The sequence below is a fragment of the Empidonax traillii genome, unplaced genomic scaffold, assembly GCF_003031625.1.
Source record: "Empidonax traillii isolate 1590-97213 ecotype Southwest subspecies unplaced genomic scaffold, ASM303162v1 scaffold162:size863265, whole genome shotgun sequence".
Taxonomy (NCBI): Eukaryota; Metazoa; Chordata; class Aves; order Passeriformes; family Tyrannidae; genus Empidonax; species Empidonax traillii.
The window spans coordinates 296,092-315,593 of record NW_020955355.1 but is presented as its reverse complement, the minus strand read 5'-3'; the positions used below and the strand labels follow the sequence as shown (position 1 = coordinate 315,593).

Here is a 19,502-nt window from a genome sequence, read left to right as displayed (position 1 = left end):
TAGAACACAGGGAACGTGAATAGGAGAGCAGCATCTCAAAGAGCACAACTGCATGTCACAGCAAGCACTGGGCACTCTGGCCAAATGCTCAGCATGGTGCTAAATCAATCTAAGAGAGAGAATGTGGGCAAAAAGTACTCCTCCTTGTACAACCTATAGTTAGCAGGGCTTGGCCAACACTAAGAGACCTGCTACTGTATGGCCTCGTGCACTTGTGCAGAGTGGGTGTGACGTTTGGACAGATGGTCAGTTGTGATGGTAGCACTTGACACCCTCCAGCTCTGTGCAGATGTAAATGCCTTCACCAGGCATGAAGCTCTGTGATGGTGCCCAGAGCAGTGGGTATTTACAGTTCAATTGTGCTATCCCCTGCACCTGTTTTACACTGGCATTGCTCCAGGGATTTACTCCCAAATCACCACCATGGGAGTGTGAGGGCAGGATTCGTGCTGGACATCACTCTGATGTATCAGCTGGGCTCAGTGAAGGACGCAGCACTCTTTTGGATAATGGAAAGCTTATGTCATGCTGTTGCAGTGGATATGAATGAGGGAGAATGAGAGCAATGAAGTAGGCACAATGTGAAGTATTCACAGTGGCTACATGGATGTAAGCAAGAGGAAAATGGGAAACTTTGGGCCAGGAGACTGCCATATGTGCCCCGACTCCAAGCAGTGTATGAAGACTAATTATCCCCCATAGGTATGTTACAGCAGTCTTCTACAGGACCTTCCAAACAGTACTGGGGCGTAACACTTTGTGCTTTCAACACACTTATCACAGTGGGGAGTTTTATATGCACTTTGTGCAGACAAAGCCAACAGCAAAATCTATGGAAAAAGGAAAGCGGCTGTCTCCTGATGTTCCTTTATATCAACTTTGCCTACAATCTTCTGTGCATATGATTTTCTACTACAATCACAACTGTGTTTTCGTCCGTCCCCCCCCCACCACTAGACTCTAGGATTATTCAGTGGACGACCTGATTTTGAACCAATAGAAATCCAATCTTTCAGTGTGCAATAGGAAGACAATGTTTTCTAGAGGATTTCTGCTTTATTCAGAAGATAAAAAACATGTGCATCTTTGAGCAATCCAATGAAATGAGATATATTACCTTCATCCTAAAACCAGAACTGAACTGTGTAGGGGGGAAAAGAGAGAGAGTCACCTCATAATGAACAGGAGCCAAGGAGGGCCATTTGCATGTACAAAGCTGCACCAAATGCAGGCAATGAACCCTATTTTTGTCATTAATCAGGAAATTACTTTCTTTGCTATTTGATTAAGCTCAGTTTCCCATACACATTACATAGCTACTTCCAAGAATTCTGGAAACAACTTTCTAGACTTTGTGGTTTTCCTATTACTTCTTGTTTCATGCATACAATTATTTTGCTTCTGTATTTACTGATGCATTTTAGGAATTATGTATGACAGCAGAGGACACCGGGCTGAATGACTGAGGAAGGGGCAGAAGGAAGGTGTAAAACAGAGCAAGACCCAAGATAGCTTTTGAGGCATTACTGACAAACAGGATATTGAGAAGGTTTTATGAATTGCATTAAAAAGCAATAAGAGGAGGAAGGGGAGCAGCATATTGATTTGAACAGAGAGGAGGAAGAAGTGAGGCACCTACAGAGAGCCTGGTCTTCCCATGCACTGAGACAGTGACTGCAGGAGACCTGAGGAGCAACCTTTTGCTTTCCCCTCTCCTCAGGGATGGCAGTGGTGCTATCTGAGACTCTGCCCTCTGGGCCATTGGCTATTAATAACTGCAGGATGCCTGTGTGAGCAGCCCTCAGGAGTCAAATTCACAGCACTTCGCATCAGCACTTTGTGCTGGGCAGAGCTTGCCTGCACCCAGGCAACCTGGGACAGAGGGGCTGCTGGACAAGCCTCCCCAGCAGCACCCAGGGACGGGCTGGGAGGAAGCAGCTCATTGCCGAGCTCTGGGACAGGCGCGTGAGCTGGTCTGAGCCTGGCACTGCAAACCTGAGGTGAGTTAACTGGGCAGCAAAATAGTGTAGAGCAGGTGCTTGAGAGAGTAAAGAGTGGTTTGGTTTGCAGCCAAAACAAGGAAATGACTTCTGCAGAGGCCAATGCAGAAAACGACAGAGGAATTGGACTAAGGGATAGAGCTCAAGGAGAAAAGGATAATTGTGGCCCTGATTTTATGTATAGGATAGTGGGGAGCATGGGGACTGAGGCTCCAGCAGCCTCCCTCTGATGGGAGGGCTGAAAAAGCAGCAGTACCAGTGTAGCTCTGGACCTTGTCCATAGAGAGAGACTGCTGCCCTTTCCTTATGCTAGACCAATTGCATGCAGCAGGTTTCTCACTCCTCAGTCCTGCTGGATCAGTAAAGAAGGATAGAAGAATAGGATGGACTTGTCCTCACTGCTCCTTGGGAACGGGTGTGTTAGGGTAGCACAGATCCATGCCAGGGCCAGCTATTTCTGCCTTGTCCCAAGGAGTTCCATGTTTGGGACATACAGATGATTTCCCTCTGTTTTGCCAGTCCTAGGACCCATCAGATGGACTGTAACCTCCCACCCCTGCTGTCTCCTGGCAGCATTGCCGCTTTCCTGTCAAGCAGGGCCTGATTCTTTTATATAGCCAAGCAGATGTCTGGCTGCTCGAGGAGAATGTGCAGCGCGTGCTTTATGGCTGCACCTGCTCACGCTTGCTTTGGGAATACCCCAGGATGGGCTCGTTTATGACGTGAACTGCATAGGCAGCATCTCAGTACAAGAAAAAGCTTGCAAATCTGAAAGAAAAACTAATCCAAGCGAATATCTGCCAATGTGATTGGAGCTGTTCTGCTGTGGCTGGGCTTCCTTTAGCAGTTATCACCAACTCATCACATGAAAATCATGTTGCAAAAGAAGCAATGGTGGAATAAAACCGCAAAATACACAGGAGATAAAAATGTCTTATTCACAACAAGGGCAGTGTACAAACTCCCAGTTCCAGCTGTTTGCTTGGTAGTTTTAAAACGCAACTCACAGTTCAATGTTTTCAGTTCCGAAATTTTAAGCAACTAGAGTACAAAGAATCACAATGGCAGAGGTGGTTAGTTATTGCTGTTGCTGAAGCCAATGGGTCTTTGCTCATTTTTTTTGGTATTGTATTACCTTGTATGAGGTGAGGATCTGTCCCTTATATGCTGGTGCTTGGGCATGGACAGTGTTGAAGTGAAGGCAAGACATTTGTCCTACTTAAATTACGTGTGATAACCCCAAAGAAGGACTCCGAGGACCTGCCTGAAATGGAATTGCTGAAATTTCTCCTGATTTTCCCTGACTTTGCATATAGATCTCTCATCCCATCTAGGGATGGGGAACATTGTACCAGAAAAAAATCTACCTCGTCTCCTCTTTCCCCCTTCAAAATGATATGGGATAAGATCCATAAGATACAGGTGCAAGTGACTTCAAACAAATTGGCTGAACAACTTTTCCTTTATCAAGTTTTCCTGTGCTTTCTTCCTCTAGCCTTCTGTAACAAAAGAGTAGCAGTCATAAAAGACAGAAGTACTTAGAATTTTGGTTTGTTTCTTTCCTGCAAGTTCCAAACTTGCAGTTTAGGGGCTTCCTGAATACCTATTCTAATTCTAACAGGACTATTTAAATATCCAAACCACACTTGCACATTATTCATAGTGCTCCCAGTAACGCATGGACAGACCTGAAATCTTTACACAAAAATATATATTATCATCTAATGATAACTGCGTGGTATTACAACATTGTATTTCAAAGTGACAGTCTGTTACTGCAGCACGAAATGGTAACAGAGTACCCCGATGGAACACGTGGATTCTGGGAGACTGCCACGTTGCAATTAAAATGCATCTTTCGGGTGACAATGCTATATGGTACCTTGGCAATGCTTCTGCTGTGATCTGCTACCATAATTTGTGTCATAATGCTAAGTCTCCAGAGAACACCACAACAGCCTGCTGATATTCTGTATGGGAGGATACCATTCACTAGCTCCATCATGTGGAAGGGATAGAAAAGAACTTGTGTATGAAATGAAGGCTGTGTATCTTTTTCCTGTAGATGGCAACTAAAAGAAAGGCAAGAAATACCTTTCCAGTGTTTCATTCTCCATTTCCTTGTGTGTTTAGAGCAAAGCAGAGAACTCTTTGTGGGAATGCCCCTTGCAGGGACTCCTGCTCCTCTTAAAAGGAAAAAGTCCACTAAACTCATTGGGAAGCTGATACACGAAGGTAAGATGCACAAGTAAGAATTGTTTGGATTTCAACCTGAATTTCAGGCTTTAAAATTTCACACCTTGTCTCACTGAACTCCCAAAGCAAGACATGCAGTGAACATACCAGCAGGCAGCACCACAAATATTACTAAAGCCCAGCCTTCAACCACATCACATTTTCTGTCTTACAGTTGAAAAATATTGCACACACTCAGTCAAGTGTTGGTCTACATCACACTCTGTAAACCCATATTCTCCTGCAGCATTAATTTGGATGTACATCAGTGTGAAAGGGAAGAGAACACGATCTTTTACAGGTATCAATATTGCAGTGCCTAGTTATACTCTTTTTCTCTCTCTTATAACTTTTGGCTCTTAATTTTTTTCCTCTATGTGAGAAAATTCCTTTTATTCTAGCACCCATTTGCTGAAAAAAGACAAGGTCTCTTAGAGAGGTTAATAGAGCAGAAAAAATTTAACCTGGGATATTTTTCTTTCTACAGAATACATGTGTATCGGGGAGGGTGACTTTTAAATAACTGTGATATCCTTATCTTTTCTTTGCTTTTGACATCATTGGGAAGATGTAAAAGTAATAATTCAATGCTCTTCTTTCTTCAGCCCCAAAAATGGTAGGGTACAGGTATATATTTTTCTGTTTGCCCCTAATCCTTTATTCAAGTAAACAAGCAAGTAAAAATTCAATTTTTTGTTAAAGGGCATTTCCTCTTGTGCTATGAAATAGTGCTATATAAAACTGGCTTTGAAAAAAAATAAAATACTTCAGAGAATGTCTAATAAAATGAATGGGATTTATACAAATTTTATAGTAGTTTAAGGATGGAGATTCATTCTCTGTTGTCAATGAGAAGTGGTCTTAACCTTAGTTAATACCAAAAAAAAACCAAAACAAGACAAAACCACAAAGCCTAGGAAAAATTGCATGTTTCTGAATGAAGAACTTTAACTCCATTTCTGCAAGATTTTTACACTGAAAGTGTTTAAATCCATTGCTTTGATGGTGAATTGGTGGTACCAAATTAAATGGAAAAGTACTTATTGAGTAACCAGCATATTAAGACTTGAAGAGAATTTCAACCACTTTCCTAGTAAAAATTCTCCCTAAACCAAACAAACAAAAAGATACAATAACATTGAATCTTGCCATGGCTCCAGGATAATGTTCAAACCAAAGCACACCAGAGTTCACTTTCTTTATTATATGTCAGCCCAATCTGCAGAGCTGACTGCCACTCATTTAATTGCGGGGGGAAGGGGGAGGTGAGTGTAAGGCAGTAACCACACAAGGCAGTGATGCATTTTGAGGCAGTACTAAGGAATTCTGCTGCACTGACTGAGATGCTTCAGATGTGGGACACATCCATCTAGCTCCACCCCTATGCAATTCATCTCTGCAGATTTGCCTTGATTGCAATTCAGAGGAAATCCCAAATATCTATACCCAAAGCGTCATCAATGGCGCGTAGCTCATTTCCTAAAAAATTCAATTTAGACGAGAATTTGGGTGCTCTGAAGTCACGACTGATGCTAGGAAGCAACAGTGAAGAGATGTGGACCAGAGCACTTCCTAAAGTGTCCCATTGCATATGTTTTGTAGATATGCCACAAGAGGTATCCAAGCTGAACTTGGGGAAGAAGATCAGCATCCCCAGAGATGTGATGCTAGAAGAGCTTTCTCTCCTCACTAACAGAGGATCCAAGATGTTCAAATTACGCCAGCTGAGAGTGGAGAAGTTCATTTATGAGAATAACCCTGATGCCTTCACCGACAATTCTGTGGTAGGTTGGAGATTAAAATTAAAAAGCTACTCCATACACGCGGGGTAAACAGGAATGGAGTGTGCACAAGCTCCCCTCTGTATGTGCATGGGCCAGGGGGGACCTACTAGCAAAGAAGTGAAGGAAAGAGCTGAAATTGTATAAATACACAAGTTTTATTTCCTTTTGGCAACAGCATTAGTTTCCTCTGGCAAATATTTCATATCACATATGCAGAAGCATGAGAAAATTCAGTACTGAGTGATGACGGAGGACTGCATGTTTGGCATGTGTTCAGATTCAGGGCAGGGCTAATTAGTTTTGTACCCATTCCATTTCTTCTTTGCATGATGGCAATGATTCATCCAGGTCTGACTTCAGCCCCACTAGGTGCAGTTATATTTTTAGTCTAGGATACTTTTATACTTTCTGCTGGACAGAGTCCCCTGCTCATTTCTGCAAGTTCCACAAGTGAAATTTCTGCCAGAAACCTCTAACCTGACTCTGCAATATCTTCAGTTAATTTAGTAGAAGCCAAGTTTGTTTTCTTCTAGAATATTTTCCTTTCAGATATGATGTATAAATGTAAACATTCTTTTTTTCCCCTTTCCCATGATTTATTACTGTTATTTAATCTTTGAACTTCTCTCTACCATTAGCAGTTGGTGTAAAGTCTTCTAAAGATACCTAAACTTCTACAAATTAAACTCTCCTATCACATGATTGTCAGGAGTTCAGTAAAACAAATGGAAAATGTTTCAGGTTTATATGCATTTTGATGTAGCACCTCATCTTCTGATGTTCTTTAAAATTCATTTGGTGTCATTTTACCCCTTTATGGCATCTGTTTTCTAGTCCAAGGAAACTCAGGGAAAATAATAAAAGTCAAGCTGAAGAAAATGTTTTGCGAAACAAAACGTATTGTTTTTTAGCCCTCTGATGTTTTCAAAAGCAGCAATAAGTAAATATCTGTAGTTCACTCTTAAAAATGACAATTTGGAAATCAGGACATGGAAAGACGCCTGACAAAAAACCCCAAGTCATTAAAATTACAACAGTAGGTCAGATTACAGATGAGTGATGACAGACCAGAGATCCAGCAAGCATATCTGGTGACGTTAGACTTTGGGCAGCTTCTTCATCTCCTTATGCTTTAGGTAGTTTACCTCTTTGGGAAGTTATTTCCTAGAAAGGATGTGAGAATGAATGGTGTGTTGAACTTTGGATTCTTCAGATTAATATTCTAGAGAAGTGCATACTGTTTTTATAAATACTCAGCAATCTCAGAGCTCCTAAAATACACGAAGTCCAAGTTCATATGTCAGAATCTGCTGCAGTGGAATGAGAAAATAACAAAGCAACGGAATAAAAAGGCTGAAGTCCAAGCTCTCAAAAATGTGAGGGTGTCACTAAAGAATGTCCCAATCAGGACAATAGAAAGCAAATGAGCTGTGACAAACTGACTCAAAACTGGACATGTACAGAGTCCCTACATGACTAACATTACAAAGGCTGATGACAATTGCCTCTTTTTTGTTAGTTGTTTTTCCTACTTTATTCATCTGCGCCTGACTTTTATCTCCCTTTCTGTAGGGAATCTCTCCCCCTATTCTGTAGGAATAGCCCTGCTCCCAAGCTCTTTGCCATGGAGAAATGTCTTTGGGGGTTAGAAAAGACTCTAACAAGCCCACTATTTTCTTTATTACTTTGCGATATGAGAACCATGGCATGGTCTCCAAACAGCAGCTGGCACTCAGCTTTAAAATCCTCCATGTTTCACCTTCAGGGCTATCTTCTCTCCACATTCATGGTACAGATAAAAAAATCTCCATTAGTCAGTGCAGGACGACTTCGATTTGCCCTACAGCCCTCACTTGGGCCCAGCTTAGCAGGATCACAAACATAATTGTTACCATTTGCTGGCTGGTCCGTGTGCTCTGTGCAAGGACTCTGGCAGGTTGCATCCACTGCCTCTGTGGATAACTATTCTCATCACCACAGCCAGCACAAGTTAACATCTTTGCTCGCGGTCAGAGCAGCGAGAAGAAAAGCTGAGCAGTCGCAGCAACTGAGTCATTCTCTGGGAGAGCTGGTTGTTCCTGGGCAGGTAAAGGAAACGCATCTGTGGCCTGTTATCTTTCAAACCATCAGGACAGCGCCTGACCTTAGCAACAAATAACTTTCATCAAGAAGGCCTTTTGATTCAATACCTGATTAGCTTTCTGCTCCTTTTCTTTCTTGCTCCTGTATCTGCTCAAAGGCAAGAAGCAGAAAAGAAAGCTTAAAAACAAGGGAACTGTGCAAAGAAGATAATGGCAGAGTAAAGAAGTCCTACTGCTACATCTAGTTACTTCCCTCTCTCAGTAATTTCCATGTTCTTTGCTCCCCACTCCAAAAATGTCCTTGTGTCTTTATGGCTGTGAGGCAGTGAAGGGTTTTGAAGCTAGGGGTGGGTTTTCTGCTTTTATATCATAGAATCCTTACCCGTCCTAAAATTTTCTTGGAACACACTTAGCAAAGCAGAGCAAGACAGGTCTGGCATGAAGTATGGATTGTTTCTTTCCCACAAAAAAAGTTTAACAGCAAGGTAATGTAATATTAAAAAACAAAACAAACAAACAAACAAACAAAGAGAAAACTTATTAAAAATAAATCCAAACCATATAAGGGGTTCCAGGATAGCCTGTGCTGTAGCCATAAACATTCCACACAAGGGAGAAGATCTCAGCAGTCATGTGTCATTGATCCACCCTCTTGCTTCTCTGCTCCTCCTTCTCCTCCAGCCAAACAACCACACTGGACAATCAGATCACTCTCCTTATTTTTAGCAGAGAAAACGTATATTGTGTGTGCTGGAATGTCAGACACCTCCAAAAGTGAAAACCTGCCACTCTATCACTGCTGCAGCTCTGCCTATCCAGTTAAAGGCAAATGATAGCTAAAACCCGCAGTTAAAAGGACTGACCATTCCCAACATGAGCAAAATGACATGCACTACCCACTGTGCAGCTGTTTTCAATACTGTGACCCTCTTCTCTTGCAAATACACAGTACAAGGGGAGGTTTTTAAGGAGGGCTGAGTTTGACACTGATATCCTGACAAAAAAGGAGAGCAACATTCTTTGTGTTTGGTGCTGTGCTGGAGAAGCTGAGCTCTTATCAATCCTGTCTAATAAATCATAAGAAGGATTTCTTCTCCTCACCCCAGCTGTGCCACCCTGTTGCAGAAACTGTGGTCCTTTCCAAGTCTCAGAGGATATTATCAACTTCATTGTGGAGCTGCATGATGCAATTTACTATTGACTACAGACCATGATGAAACCCCATCTTGCTCTATGCTCTATTACTGTAGCATCTGGCCAACCACAGCATGAAGGAAATGACTATTTATTTTTTAACGGTGAAACTGAACCATGGGGTAGATGAACAGGTCACACAAAATCATAGAGAAGGTTTTAGTCTTATCTTTGGGTCTCCTAAATCCCACTTCACTGTTCAGCAACTAACAGATCAGCAGTTCACAGACCTTTCCTTCATAATGCTAAATTTGTTTGGCCTCAAGCAAATTGAGATCAGGTGAAAGGATGTTTCTTGGCCCTACAGCCTTTATTGCCTTAACTCTTTCCAAGGTCTTATCTCTGCTTTGGAAACCTCTGTATAAGATCTTCTTGCTATCATCAAAGGGAAACTGTCTAACATCTTTGTGCTAATCATTAAGTGGAAACTGAAAACAAAACCATAGTATTTTGGATGCGCTGTGTGTCTTCCAGTGAGGATCCTGAAATATATCTTTCTGCTAGTCAAAACCTGTGGCATGATTTGGGTTACATGTAGAAAACCTTTTCCTTTTCCCCTGTTTTTCATGCTTTAGTATCAGATCTTAACTTAAAACTATTACGAAGATGAAATAACCAATATTTGAAGAAACAAATAGCAGTAGTATATCAAAAAACACCCAGACCCACAAACAGATAACTCCACTTTCATACTTTCTTAGGCTCACCCACAAGTTAAAATAAATGCAGTGTCCAATCTTGTACCATTCCATTCCTTCTTTGCTTGTACAAAAACAACCTGAACATATGTTGGCAATTTCTGCTGGACTTCAGGTCAAGGGGTCTCTTCAGATAAGCTGACACCAACTGTGAAACAAAATACAGGAAGTGAAACAGGTTTAAAGAATTGGATTACTGTGCTTCTGCACAATTGCAGGAGTTACTTGGTATTGCCTTTGCTGCTGAGAAAGAACTCAGAGGAGCGGGCAGAGGTAGCAGAATGGAAGAAGTTACGTTAAAATGCCAAAACTGATGCTTCACAGCAGACAGCAGTACACAACCAACCTGCCTCAGAGATCTTACATGTTAAATAGCCAGACATGATACAGGGTGTGAAGGAAAACATAAGGATGGAGAAACAAAGATGTTACCGTGAAGCTACTTGGTTTATTGCACAAACATGCACTGATGGTTCTGTTTGCCCCTTAAGGGGGCAAGAAGAAGAATACCAATCAGGCCACCAATTGGTAGAGGTAAGGCTAAGTGGAAAATAATAGGAAAAGCATTTTTTCTAAAGATTCTGTTCTGCAGGGAATATTTAACCTCTTGAACAAATGTTACAGGATAATTACAAACAGATGTAAGTCTCAGCTTATGACCTAAGTAAGTGGACTGAGGTGGGTAAGATGTAACCACTAATAAAATGAGCCTTGCTGCGCTGGAGTTGGATTGGTGCAGATGACCTAGAGGTCCCAGCTACATCCAAAGCTGTGTAAGAGTGAATATGGAGTTCAGTGTGTTCTTATTCAAGAAGTGATGGTGTGGAAAAAGCAGAAGAACAGAAAAAAAGATCCTTTTATTTTCCACAGCAGCTTGTTGGAGCACTGTGAGAAAACTTTGGACCAAAATTCTGAAACTCAATTTCCTTCACCCCCAAAGAAAATGTGGCAAAGATATTATAAGATACACAAATAAGATATATCTAACTTTGGGTAGCATTAGATAAAAATTCCCATTAATTAGATGGATAAATTCAGGCACGGAGGCAAAAAATAATTTGCCTAAAATTAAACAGCAAGTCAGAAGTAGACCTGGAAATAGCAAAAGCTCAACCTGCTGTACCTCTTGGGGTAGCAAGTTTAAAAAAAAATACCCTAAGTACTTTAACAGCTTCTTATTTTCATCCTTTTTTCTTAAAGTGAATCATAGGTTTAAGGCCATGCAATGCCAAATGAAGAACTAAGGCATACACTTATAAAAACAGTAGGCAGTCTGTGAGACTCTCTAAGTGTCTGAATTTTAAATCTCCCATCCCACCATTAAGGAGCATTTGAGTGGCTGCCACTAAGAGAACGCAGACCAGTAACTTCAGAAGTGTTAGTAACTACATAGGTATCAAACATTTGGGGAGCTCTTTATCTGTGAGGTGGAAATAGAAACACATTTGGTGGCCTCAATCATTTTCTTTAGGGCACAGCAAGGAGCTGAAGGGGAGCACATAGTGTCTCCTGCTGGGGACTGCCTGGAGTGACGTCAGGGCCTTGAGATACTTAGAGATCTCAGCTCAGTTGGATCATCTTTCATTATCTAGTTTTTATTAGGCACATGCTCCAGAGAATTCGGAATTTGTCCATCTAAGCACTCAGCCTGCAGGATTAGACTCTTGCTAGAACTAAGGACTTCAAAGACAAAGCCCAATTTGTTTAGCCAACCCAGGGAACTACATGTCACCTGAACTTGTGACAATTGTTTTCTCGTGAGAGTGGATTTGGGGCTACACAGGCACTGATAACATCTACTACCTCCAGCAGTGCACAAACAGGGCAGACCCTACCATGGAAAAACTGTGTGATCTGTCCCCAGAGCCAACAGGAGAAGGTTATCAGCCTTCTCAACTGACATTCCTGGGCTTCTCTCCTGGAACTTCCACCAACAGGGTCAATCAACTCTAACTGAGAGGCTGGTTTCATGATGTGAATATGCATATATGGAAAAGCTCCACAATTGCTCCACAAGCATTCTCCCCAACTGTAATCTGTATTTCACTTCAAAACTCTGACCTGAGGTGTGCTCTACGTACCAGAGACAAAGCTGCACCCACCCAGTTTTGACTGTGTTGAGACTCCTGCTTGAAGCTGCCATTCCTGAGCTCTGCTCTCTCGGAAAATCTTTCAAAAAGATTAATTTCCCTCTGATAATTTGACAAACTAATTTTAAGACAAACTATTGTGGTGGCCAAAACTAAATGAAATTATATTTTTTTCCAGCAGGTGCGTAGACTGGGGTATTGCATGGAAAATGTGTCTTTCCTATCTGAATGAAGATGCCTGCTTTCAGCAGATCAGTTTTCCCAGCAGGTCCATGAAGAATCATGAACTAGCCTAAGCCAATCAAACTAATTTAATTTGCAGCTAAATAAGATTTAGGTGTGGCTCTCCTGATGCAGACCTTCTGTTTCAGAGAAACTTCATTCCTATCAGTGATAATACTGCAATTTAAAATAACACCAGATGACATTGAGGCCCCTCTCTGGTCACATCAAGTACTGCCGTTTACAGAATCAAAACAGCCCATCTTACTGCAGCTCATGTTATGCTGATGTTTTATGACTTTTTTTTTTTTTTCAGGAGGGCACATGTAAGTAACCAGAGGAAAAGAGAAATAAGCATTTAATTCTCAGGAAAGGCACAAAGCATGGGTAACACTTGAAGGAAAACATATGGAAATCCTATTTTGAAAGTACTAAGCAAATCAGCAGAAGCATTAACCTTGCATAAATATTAACATTTTGAGAATAACCTCATTCTGACCCCTAGCCTTCAAAATACCCTTTTTTTCAGTTTGCCTTTTTACAGCTACATAGCTTCTACGCATAATTGAGCAGATTGCCCTGCTAGCTCCTGTGTACAGCTTAATGCTCACAATCCTCTCCGCTGTCAGTGCTTCCTGACATTCAGGGGAACATTTTCTCCTCTGTGCCTAAAAAGGGAATTCCCTACAGCTAGGAGAAGGACAGACAGTCCCTAAAGGCCCTGGGGGCACCAGCTCTGCCACTTCAGCCTGCAGCTGGCTGCCTGCCTGGGTTGCAGCCTGGTGACCTGCTGTGAAACCCTGGACACTGTTGCGGGAGACACAGGGAGTGGAGGGTTAGCTAATTCTGCCTTGAGCCTTGTGGGTTTTCACTTGTCATCTATTTTTAGTTGACTGAACAGCTGGCCTTGGAAGCCTGTTTACAGCCTGGAAAGCTTCTTTTTGCTAAACTGTGCTAGGTGTAAGAGCCCTGAGAAAGCCTTAACCCTCTGAGAGCCAGCTCTGAAGCTGGCACTCTGGTTTCCCACTGACTGCCTGAGATTAATTTATGCAAGTAGAATTGCAGCATGAGGAACCACAGATTCGTTCCATTCCATTTATTTGTATTTGTTGCATCTTTGTGCATCTAACAGCCGATCTCCTACTCCAACAGCAAAGACCATATGTGATATATAACTCACGTGACTTGTATTCTATAGCTGGGTGGGCTGTCATACACAAGAGATACCATTTTATGTCTGATAGGAGTCAAACTTTGATGTCACTTATGACAGATATGTAAAACTTTTTTGAACATATTATATCAGTTTCTATTCTACACAAGTATTTATTAAAATTTCTGTGTGCAAAGACAGGACATGGTGCTGACACCACAGGGTCTGTAAATCCTGCATGGACTGTTTCTCTTTCACTATGTACTGCAGAGATTGTGCCTTGTAGCCTGGACTGGGGAGAGTGGATGGCCTGCAAAATAAGACCAACCTAGTTTTACTGATGGATACAACTTTCTTTTTTGCCTTGTTGCTGTTTAAATTTTGTTCATTACTGCACATATTGCTACAAACAAAATTCTTCCTTTATGTCATTTTTCCCTTGTGGTCTCCAGAAGTTATTTTCTGTTTTTCCAGGCTGCTATCTCTTCAGTCTTTCTCAACATGTAAATACTTCTCCCCATTCAGATTTTCACATATATGGAAAACAGGACACAGGTAGACATCTCCTTGCCTTTTTTTGTCATCACAGGAGCCCTGTAATACCTAGCTCCCACACTATAATCAAGCTGCTTTGTTGGGTTATCTTAACTTTGACATGAAAACACTTCCTATTTCTTGCCCAGCTTACTTTCCCACAGGTTAGCCAATGTATCTCTGTCTGGACCTTTACCTGCTCTACAGAAGCTAAATTTCCTTTCCCTTCCTCCTCTATTTGATAGGATCACTGTTGGGGACAATACACAGACCTCTCTCTTCTCACTCTGATCATATAAAATGACTATGAGGTGTGTGTGCTTCCACTGCCCTTGCTGCTGTTCCACAACTGCTCCTATACCAGATAGAGAGAATAACTTACATTGAGTTCTGCCACCGGTTTTGTAACTGAGACACAGAAACTGCTCAGATCACAGAAACTCGGGCGTTCATGTTCTGGGACCCAACCCTGCAAACATCAGTGGGCCATGTCCTGTAACAAGGATATATAAACTCATTTCTCCTGCCTTAGGATCACTTTCAGAAGTTCATCCCACCGGGAGGGCATTACGGGGAGGATGCTCACGGCTATGCCCAAGGGCGGATGGTAGGAGGAGTGACAGCTGGGCAGCACGGTTCCAGCAAGCAGCAGCATCCTGGTGTCCCTCCCAGGCCTGGAAGCAAAGGAGGCCCTGGAGACAGCGAAGGGGAGCACGCAGGGAAATCGTCTGGAGATGGTGGAGAAGGAGGTGATGGCACTGAGAAAGGCAAGTATCTCTGAGCAAGAACAAGAAATAGCTAAAGCTATCAGAGTTCATGCCAACCTTACTCTTAAGGACAAGCAAATTAATCTAAAACCTGAATTCTTCCAAACTAAGTTCCATTGCAAAGTCTAGTTGGACTGCCTTTAGCTTGATAGTTTTGTTTGCATGCTTCTGTGTTGCTCAGTCATAAGCAAGAAGCAGAAATATCTTCCTTGATTGGATCGAAGAAATTATAGAAAATTTAACTCCTGAGCTCCTAAGGGTGATACAGCAGTACTGCCAGCATGGCTGTGCCATGCCAGTATGGCTATGCCCTCTTTCTTTCCAAAGGTTTTACACTGACCACTACTGGAGATAGTAGCATTAGCTCTTTAGCTTAGCAGTCTGAGCTGACACATCAGTCTTGAGTATCTTAGCCCTGATTTCAAACCAAAGCTTCCACCTAAACAAAGAACATTTTTTGGATCATCTTCAGAAAGGAACAGCAATGTTTCTAAAACTTATCTAGTAATCACCACTGGTCCACTGAAGCAATATCTTTACAAGTAAAAGTTTTATTTCAATTTAGTCTTTGCCTAATTTTATCTTCAGTTTAGTTTGCCAGAAATGTCTAGAACCAAATACCTTGTATGAGAATCAGCAGGTGAAATCATTACTTTAACAGCCCCTATAGGTTTTTACAACAAAAATCAAATTTGCTTGGGAACCAGGAACAACTACCTTAAGAAACCAAATTAATGACTTATAAAATCCAAGGTTTTTAATTTACATTCTGGGAATGAGCATTTTATATAAAAATCAGTTTTTAATTTTCTGGGTATCCTTGTGAAAAACAAATCTGTGTAGACTCTTACAGTCTTCTTATAGGAGATTCTTCTGTATTGTTACCCTTCTGTATTGTGCAGGGAGAAGGAGGATTAATATCATCCCATAGCTTTCCCTGCAGAGACGGATCCCAGCTGCTTTTATTCTTCAACCCTAGTGATCAATTTTCTTGTAAACTGCTTAGCTTAAACACTTCACAAAGAAAGAGGGGAGTAGTAGTTTTTATTTTTTTAGTGAAAATTAGATACTTGTACAAGTTTGAAATTCTTTGAAAGCAGGAATGCTCAGGATTTGACAAGATTTGAAGAAAATAAGTAAGACAAAGAAAGAAGGTGTCATAAAAATAAGAAAGATTCAGATAATAGTGTTCCTTCTTTGCCTCTTACTTCATAAGGATTTGTTTCCTACACAAAATGTGGTACCATGAAAACACCAGAATGGCTAACTCCATTAACCTATTACTGTTGTCTGCTCTAATCAAGCTAAGCAGAAGTCCTTGCTCAGGAGTTTTAAGGTTTATGAGGGATGAAAATCTTAAGTGTGCTACATATCAATACACAACTGACGCTCTTATTACATAGCTGGGAGAAAGGAGGGGAGGAGACGGGAGGGGACAGGAGAGGAGGGGAGAGGAGGGAAAGGAAGTGAAGGGAAAGGAAGGGAAGGGAGTGGCACACAATGAAAACCCTTGTCTAAGCTCATTTGCTTTATTGAGTAGCTAGAAACTAATCTAAAATTTCTGGCAATCAAGTATCCAACTTAACAACAAAGTGCAGTTCTTGTCATGGACAGGATTTTAACTTCCAGTGAGATACTCAATCATACTTACAAACTGCTTTTAGCCATCCTGAGGTGTTTGAGCCAGACTTGTGTCTAACATTCTGGTTCAGAAGCAGGAGAAGATGAATATCTGTTCATGTAATCACAAAGAAAATGCCATGTTATGTCTGCTATGATCATGCAGAAAAAAAATTAAGAAATTAGATAGCACCTTGCCTTATATAAAGCTTCCCTCAAGTTAGTGAAAAAGATGAGGTAAAGACTTCATTTCTTTCTATAGGAGCAACTAGAGAAGAATGAAAAATTAGCTTTCAAATAAATATATGCTTCAATGCAAACTCCTTCATAAGTGGATCTTAGACTATGTTACCCCTGCTTTTATGGATAAGGACAGAAGTAGTGTATGACCATTATTTTAAAGAGAAATCTAACTATTAAAACTCAGATTGATCTAGGAGTTACAGAATCTGGAAACAAAGCTGGTATCTCAACTTCAATAGCAGACTACAGGAAGGAAATGTATTTAGAATAAGTATCATCTAACTTGAGTGCTCTACCTTCCTCTGTTTACAGATGGAAAGTCAGGAGGAAAAAAAGTAACTATATTTAAAACTTACATCTCCCCTTGGGAACGAGCGATGGGTATCAGTCCTGAGGACAAAAGTCAGTTCACCACAGACTTACTGTCATATAGTCCCAAAGCTGATTTCCCCCATTACAAGTCTTTTAACAGGTAAGTCTTCTTAGACATTCAGTTTAGTTTATTTAGCAAAAAAACCTCACAGTAACTCTGACCATAGCCTCCTGCCTTGTGCGCTGTAAAGGAGTTTTAGTTGCACGTCATTTTGCTTAGCACAGTCTCCTGTGGATGAAATGTTTGGAAGACTACAAAGAGAAAATATATCAAGAGCTAGAAATTTTAATTCAGCTTATGGTCAGAAAACATATGCAGCTGGATAAGAGGACTTTAATCCTATTTCCCTTTCTTTCTCACCCCATTTGACCGGGGAGATTTAGCTTGTCACTGTTTATTACTGCAGTCCTTCAAAGTTCAAGAGTTCAGGAAAAATGCTTACGATCGGAGGCCATATACTTCACAGTACTTCAGATAAGAATCAGGATCTTCGTGCTGCTTCTGATAAGAACTGAAAGTTTTACAAATAATTCCAAGGTAGCAACAATTTTCTGTAAACATCTTGATACAGTTTTGCCACCCACTTCCATAGCCTCAGGACAACAGTACCGAGGATAAACCCACGTGCCATTAATTTCTGCAATAATGCAGCCTCTCCCTTCTACACACAGAGTGCCAACAGGTGTGAAAGGTGTATGGTTTGATGGAGATTGATGCAAAGGTGGAGGAAGTGCACAAGAGTGTGTATTTACATCTTTGTTTTTAGTACATGGACAATGGACATATATACGCTCTTGTGAAGGATTTATTGGCCCATTAACTGCAACAGTGCCAAAACTGACTATTTCAATAACTTTAATAATTGATTTTCTAAATCTTGTTGTTTGCCTAGCTCTGTTCACTAACTCCATGTATTCCCCTATGCCAGGACTGCCATGCCTTATGGGGGTTATGAGAAAGCAGCCAAAAGGATGACCTTCAAAGTGCCTCAGTTTGATATCTGCCCTTTGCTCCCAGAATCTCTCATGATATATAATCAAAATTTCAGCAAAAGACCCTCATTCAACAGAACCCCAATACCTTGGATGCCTTCAGGAGACTCCTCGGAGTACCACACTGAGATCAATGTGCCAATAAGTGGTGAAACAGAAGAGCTATAAATCCCCACTGCCAAGACCTTCCCTTTTTTTCTCAGCCCTTTCTATCTGCAAGTTGATAGTAAGAGGCTGAAAAGTGCAACTCTAGTTCTGTCAGCCCTTTCTTTCTTTTGCCCTTAGCCAAGTTCCCAGCAGGTTCTAAACTTCCCTTCAACGTGGTGTTAATCCATATCAGAAACAGTTTGAGGGAAAGGAGCTTTTTATTCACTGGGACATAAGAGGCCAAGACTAGGAAGTGTTTTCCTGTTTAGCAATGCTAAATGCTGCCTGTCTGATTGACAATACATCTGTTTTGTCATGTATTAACTAAAAATAAAACACCAAGATGAAAAACAGCCATTGTGTTTTCTGCTTTAAAAATGTCACTGAATCAGTCTGGGGATTAGCAATAACAAAAGTTTCAATCTCACAACTAAACTATTAACCTGGGAAGAAAGATCAGGGACTGACAGGGATGGTCATAAGACAGGTATACATGAAGGTGTCCTGGATAAATACTGTGAAAGTGACGGTGAAGAATGATAACTTTGAGAGGAAATTATTGCAACATCAGAGATAAAACAGCAAGTCAGCCTGTCAGTGTATCAAACAAAGTATTTCACTGTCACCTAAGATTCCTCCAGTTCCCAAGAGAATAAACTAGGTGACAGCTTAAGCAGTTTTGGATTTTCTTTCCACAAAGACCGTAAAATTGATAGGTTGGGAAGGAACAGAGGCCCATCCAAGTGAGATGGCTTGCCCATAGTTACAGAGGAAGAAAGGAAATGTTTTAGTTACAACAGAAATAACTCAACACCCACCACAGTGCATTATTTATTCAAATACACACCAGCAAAGTCCATTTCACTTCTTGTAACAGCTTTAGCAACGCCACACATATAGGAAGAAAGGCAGGTGCTGCTGGAAACCAATAAAGAACTCCTGCACAGAGACTCATTTGGAATTCTGTTCTGCTGCCTCAACATTTCCTCTTATAAACAGGGCTAAACAACTTGTTCATGGGGACAGCTTCCACTGAAGTACTTTTAATTCAGGAGTGTTTCCTCCTTGTCTAGAAATCCCTGCAACCATGTATTTGATTTTTATTCTGTTGGGATAGTTATGAGGTTGGCTTTATTACACTCCTCTAGAAGGCTACTGACAGGGCTACTCTGAGATCTCTTTAAAATTGTGCTAATAAGAACAAGCTGCAAAAATAATGAATATTTTCCTAACCCTTCTGCTGCAATGACTAAAGAACATTTATTGTATGTCCTATTAAATAATAAAGAAGTATCCATAAGTTCTGTGAGTAAACTTAAAAATACTAAGGTGATACTTTGATCTGAAGAATGTTTCAACAAAAATGAAA

At 41.0% G+C, this 19,502-nt stretch overlaps 3 protein-coding genes across 5 annotated transcripts in view; 2 read left to right on the top strand and 1 right to left on the bottom strand.

The window, feature by feature from the left end:
• The window catches only part of SYNPO2L (synaptopodin 2 like), a 49,458-nt gene extending 44,933 nt beyond the window's left edge, over window positions 1-4,525 (top strand). For both annotated transcript variants that reach the window (XR_003571379.1, XR_003571378.1), the window contains exon 5: window positions 4,513-4,525. The gene's annotated coding sequence lies outside the window, so the exon portion shown is untranslated. The remainder of the gene's footprint in view (window positions 1-4,512) is intronic.
• The window catches only part of SEC24C (SEC24 homolog C, COPII coat complex component), a 110,281-nt gene that overhangs the window by 84,201 nt on the left and 6,578 nt on the right, over window positions 1-19,502 (bottom strand). Inside the window, exon 3 of the mRNA XM_027885159.1 lies at window positions 10,002-10,140. The gene's annotated coding sequence lies outside the window, so the exon portion shown is untranslated. The remainder of the gene's footprint in view (window positions 1-10,001; window positions 10,141-19,502) is intronic.
• Window positions 1,841-18,486, top strand: MYOZ1 (myozenin 1). 2 transcript variants are annotated; one of them, XM_027885165.1, is made up of 6 exons: window positions 1,878-2,000; window positions 4,134-4,235; window positions 5,838-6,019; window positions 14,524-14,758; window positions 16,934-17,093; window positions 17,923-18,486. In XM_027885165.1, exons 2-6 carry the CDS (start codon window positions 4,160-4,162, stop codon window positions 18,152-18,154), a joined length of 885 nt encoding a protein of 294 aa, XP_027740966.1. In that variant the 5' UTR covers window positions 1,878-2,000; window positions 4,134-4,159; the 3' UTR covers window positions 18,155-18,486. The 2 variants fall into 2 exon arrangements, with proteins under 2 accessions (XP_027740967.1, XP_027740966.1); XM_027885166.1 differs by lacking the exon at window positions 4,134-4,235 and having other exon boundaries at window positions 1,841-2,000.

Coding starts and splice junctions, on each gene's coding strand:
- MYOZ1 (XM_027885165.1), top strand. CDS start 4,160: ATGCCCCTTGCAGGGACTCCTGCTCCTCTTAAAAGGAAAAAGTCCACT. Junction 6,020..14,523: donor CCTTCACCGACAATTCTGTG/GTAGGTTGGAGA, acceptor CTCCTGCCTTAG/GATCACTTTCAGAAGTTCAT. Junction 14,759..16,933: donor AGGTGATGGCACTGAGAAAG/GCAAGTATCTCT, acceptor CTCTGTTTACAG/ATGGAAAGTCAGGAGGAAAA.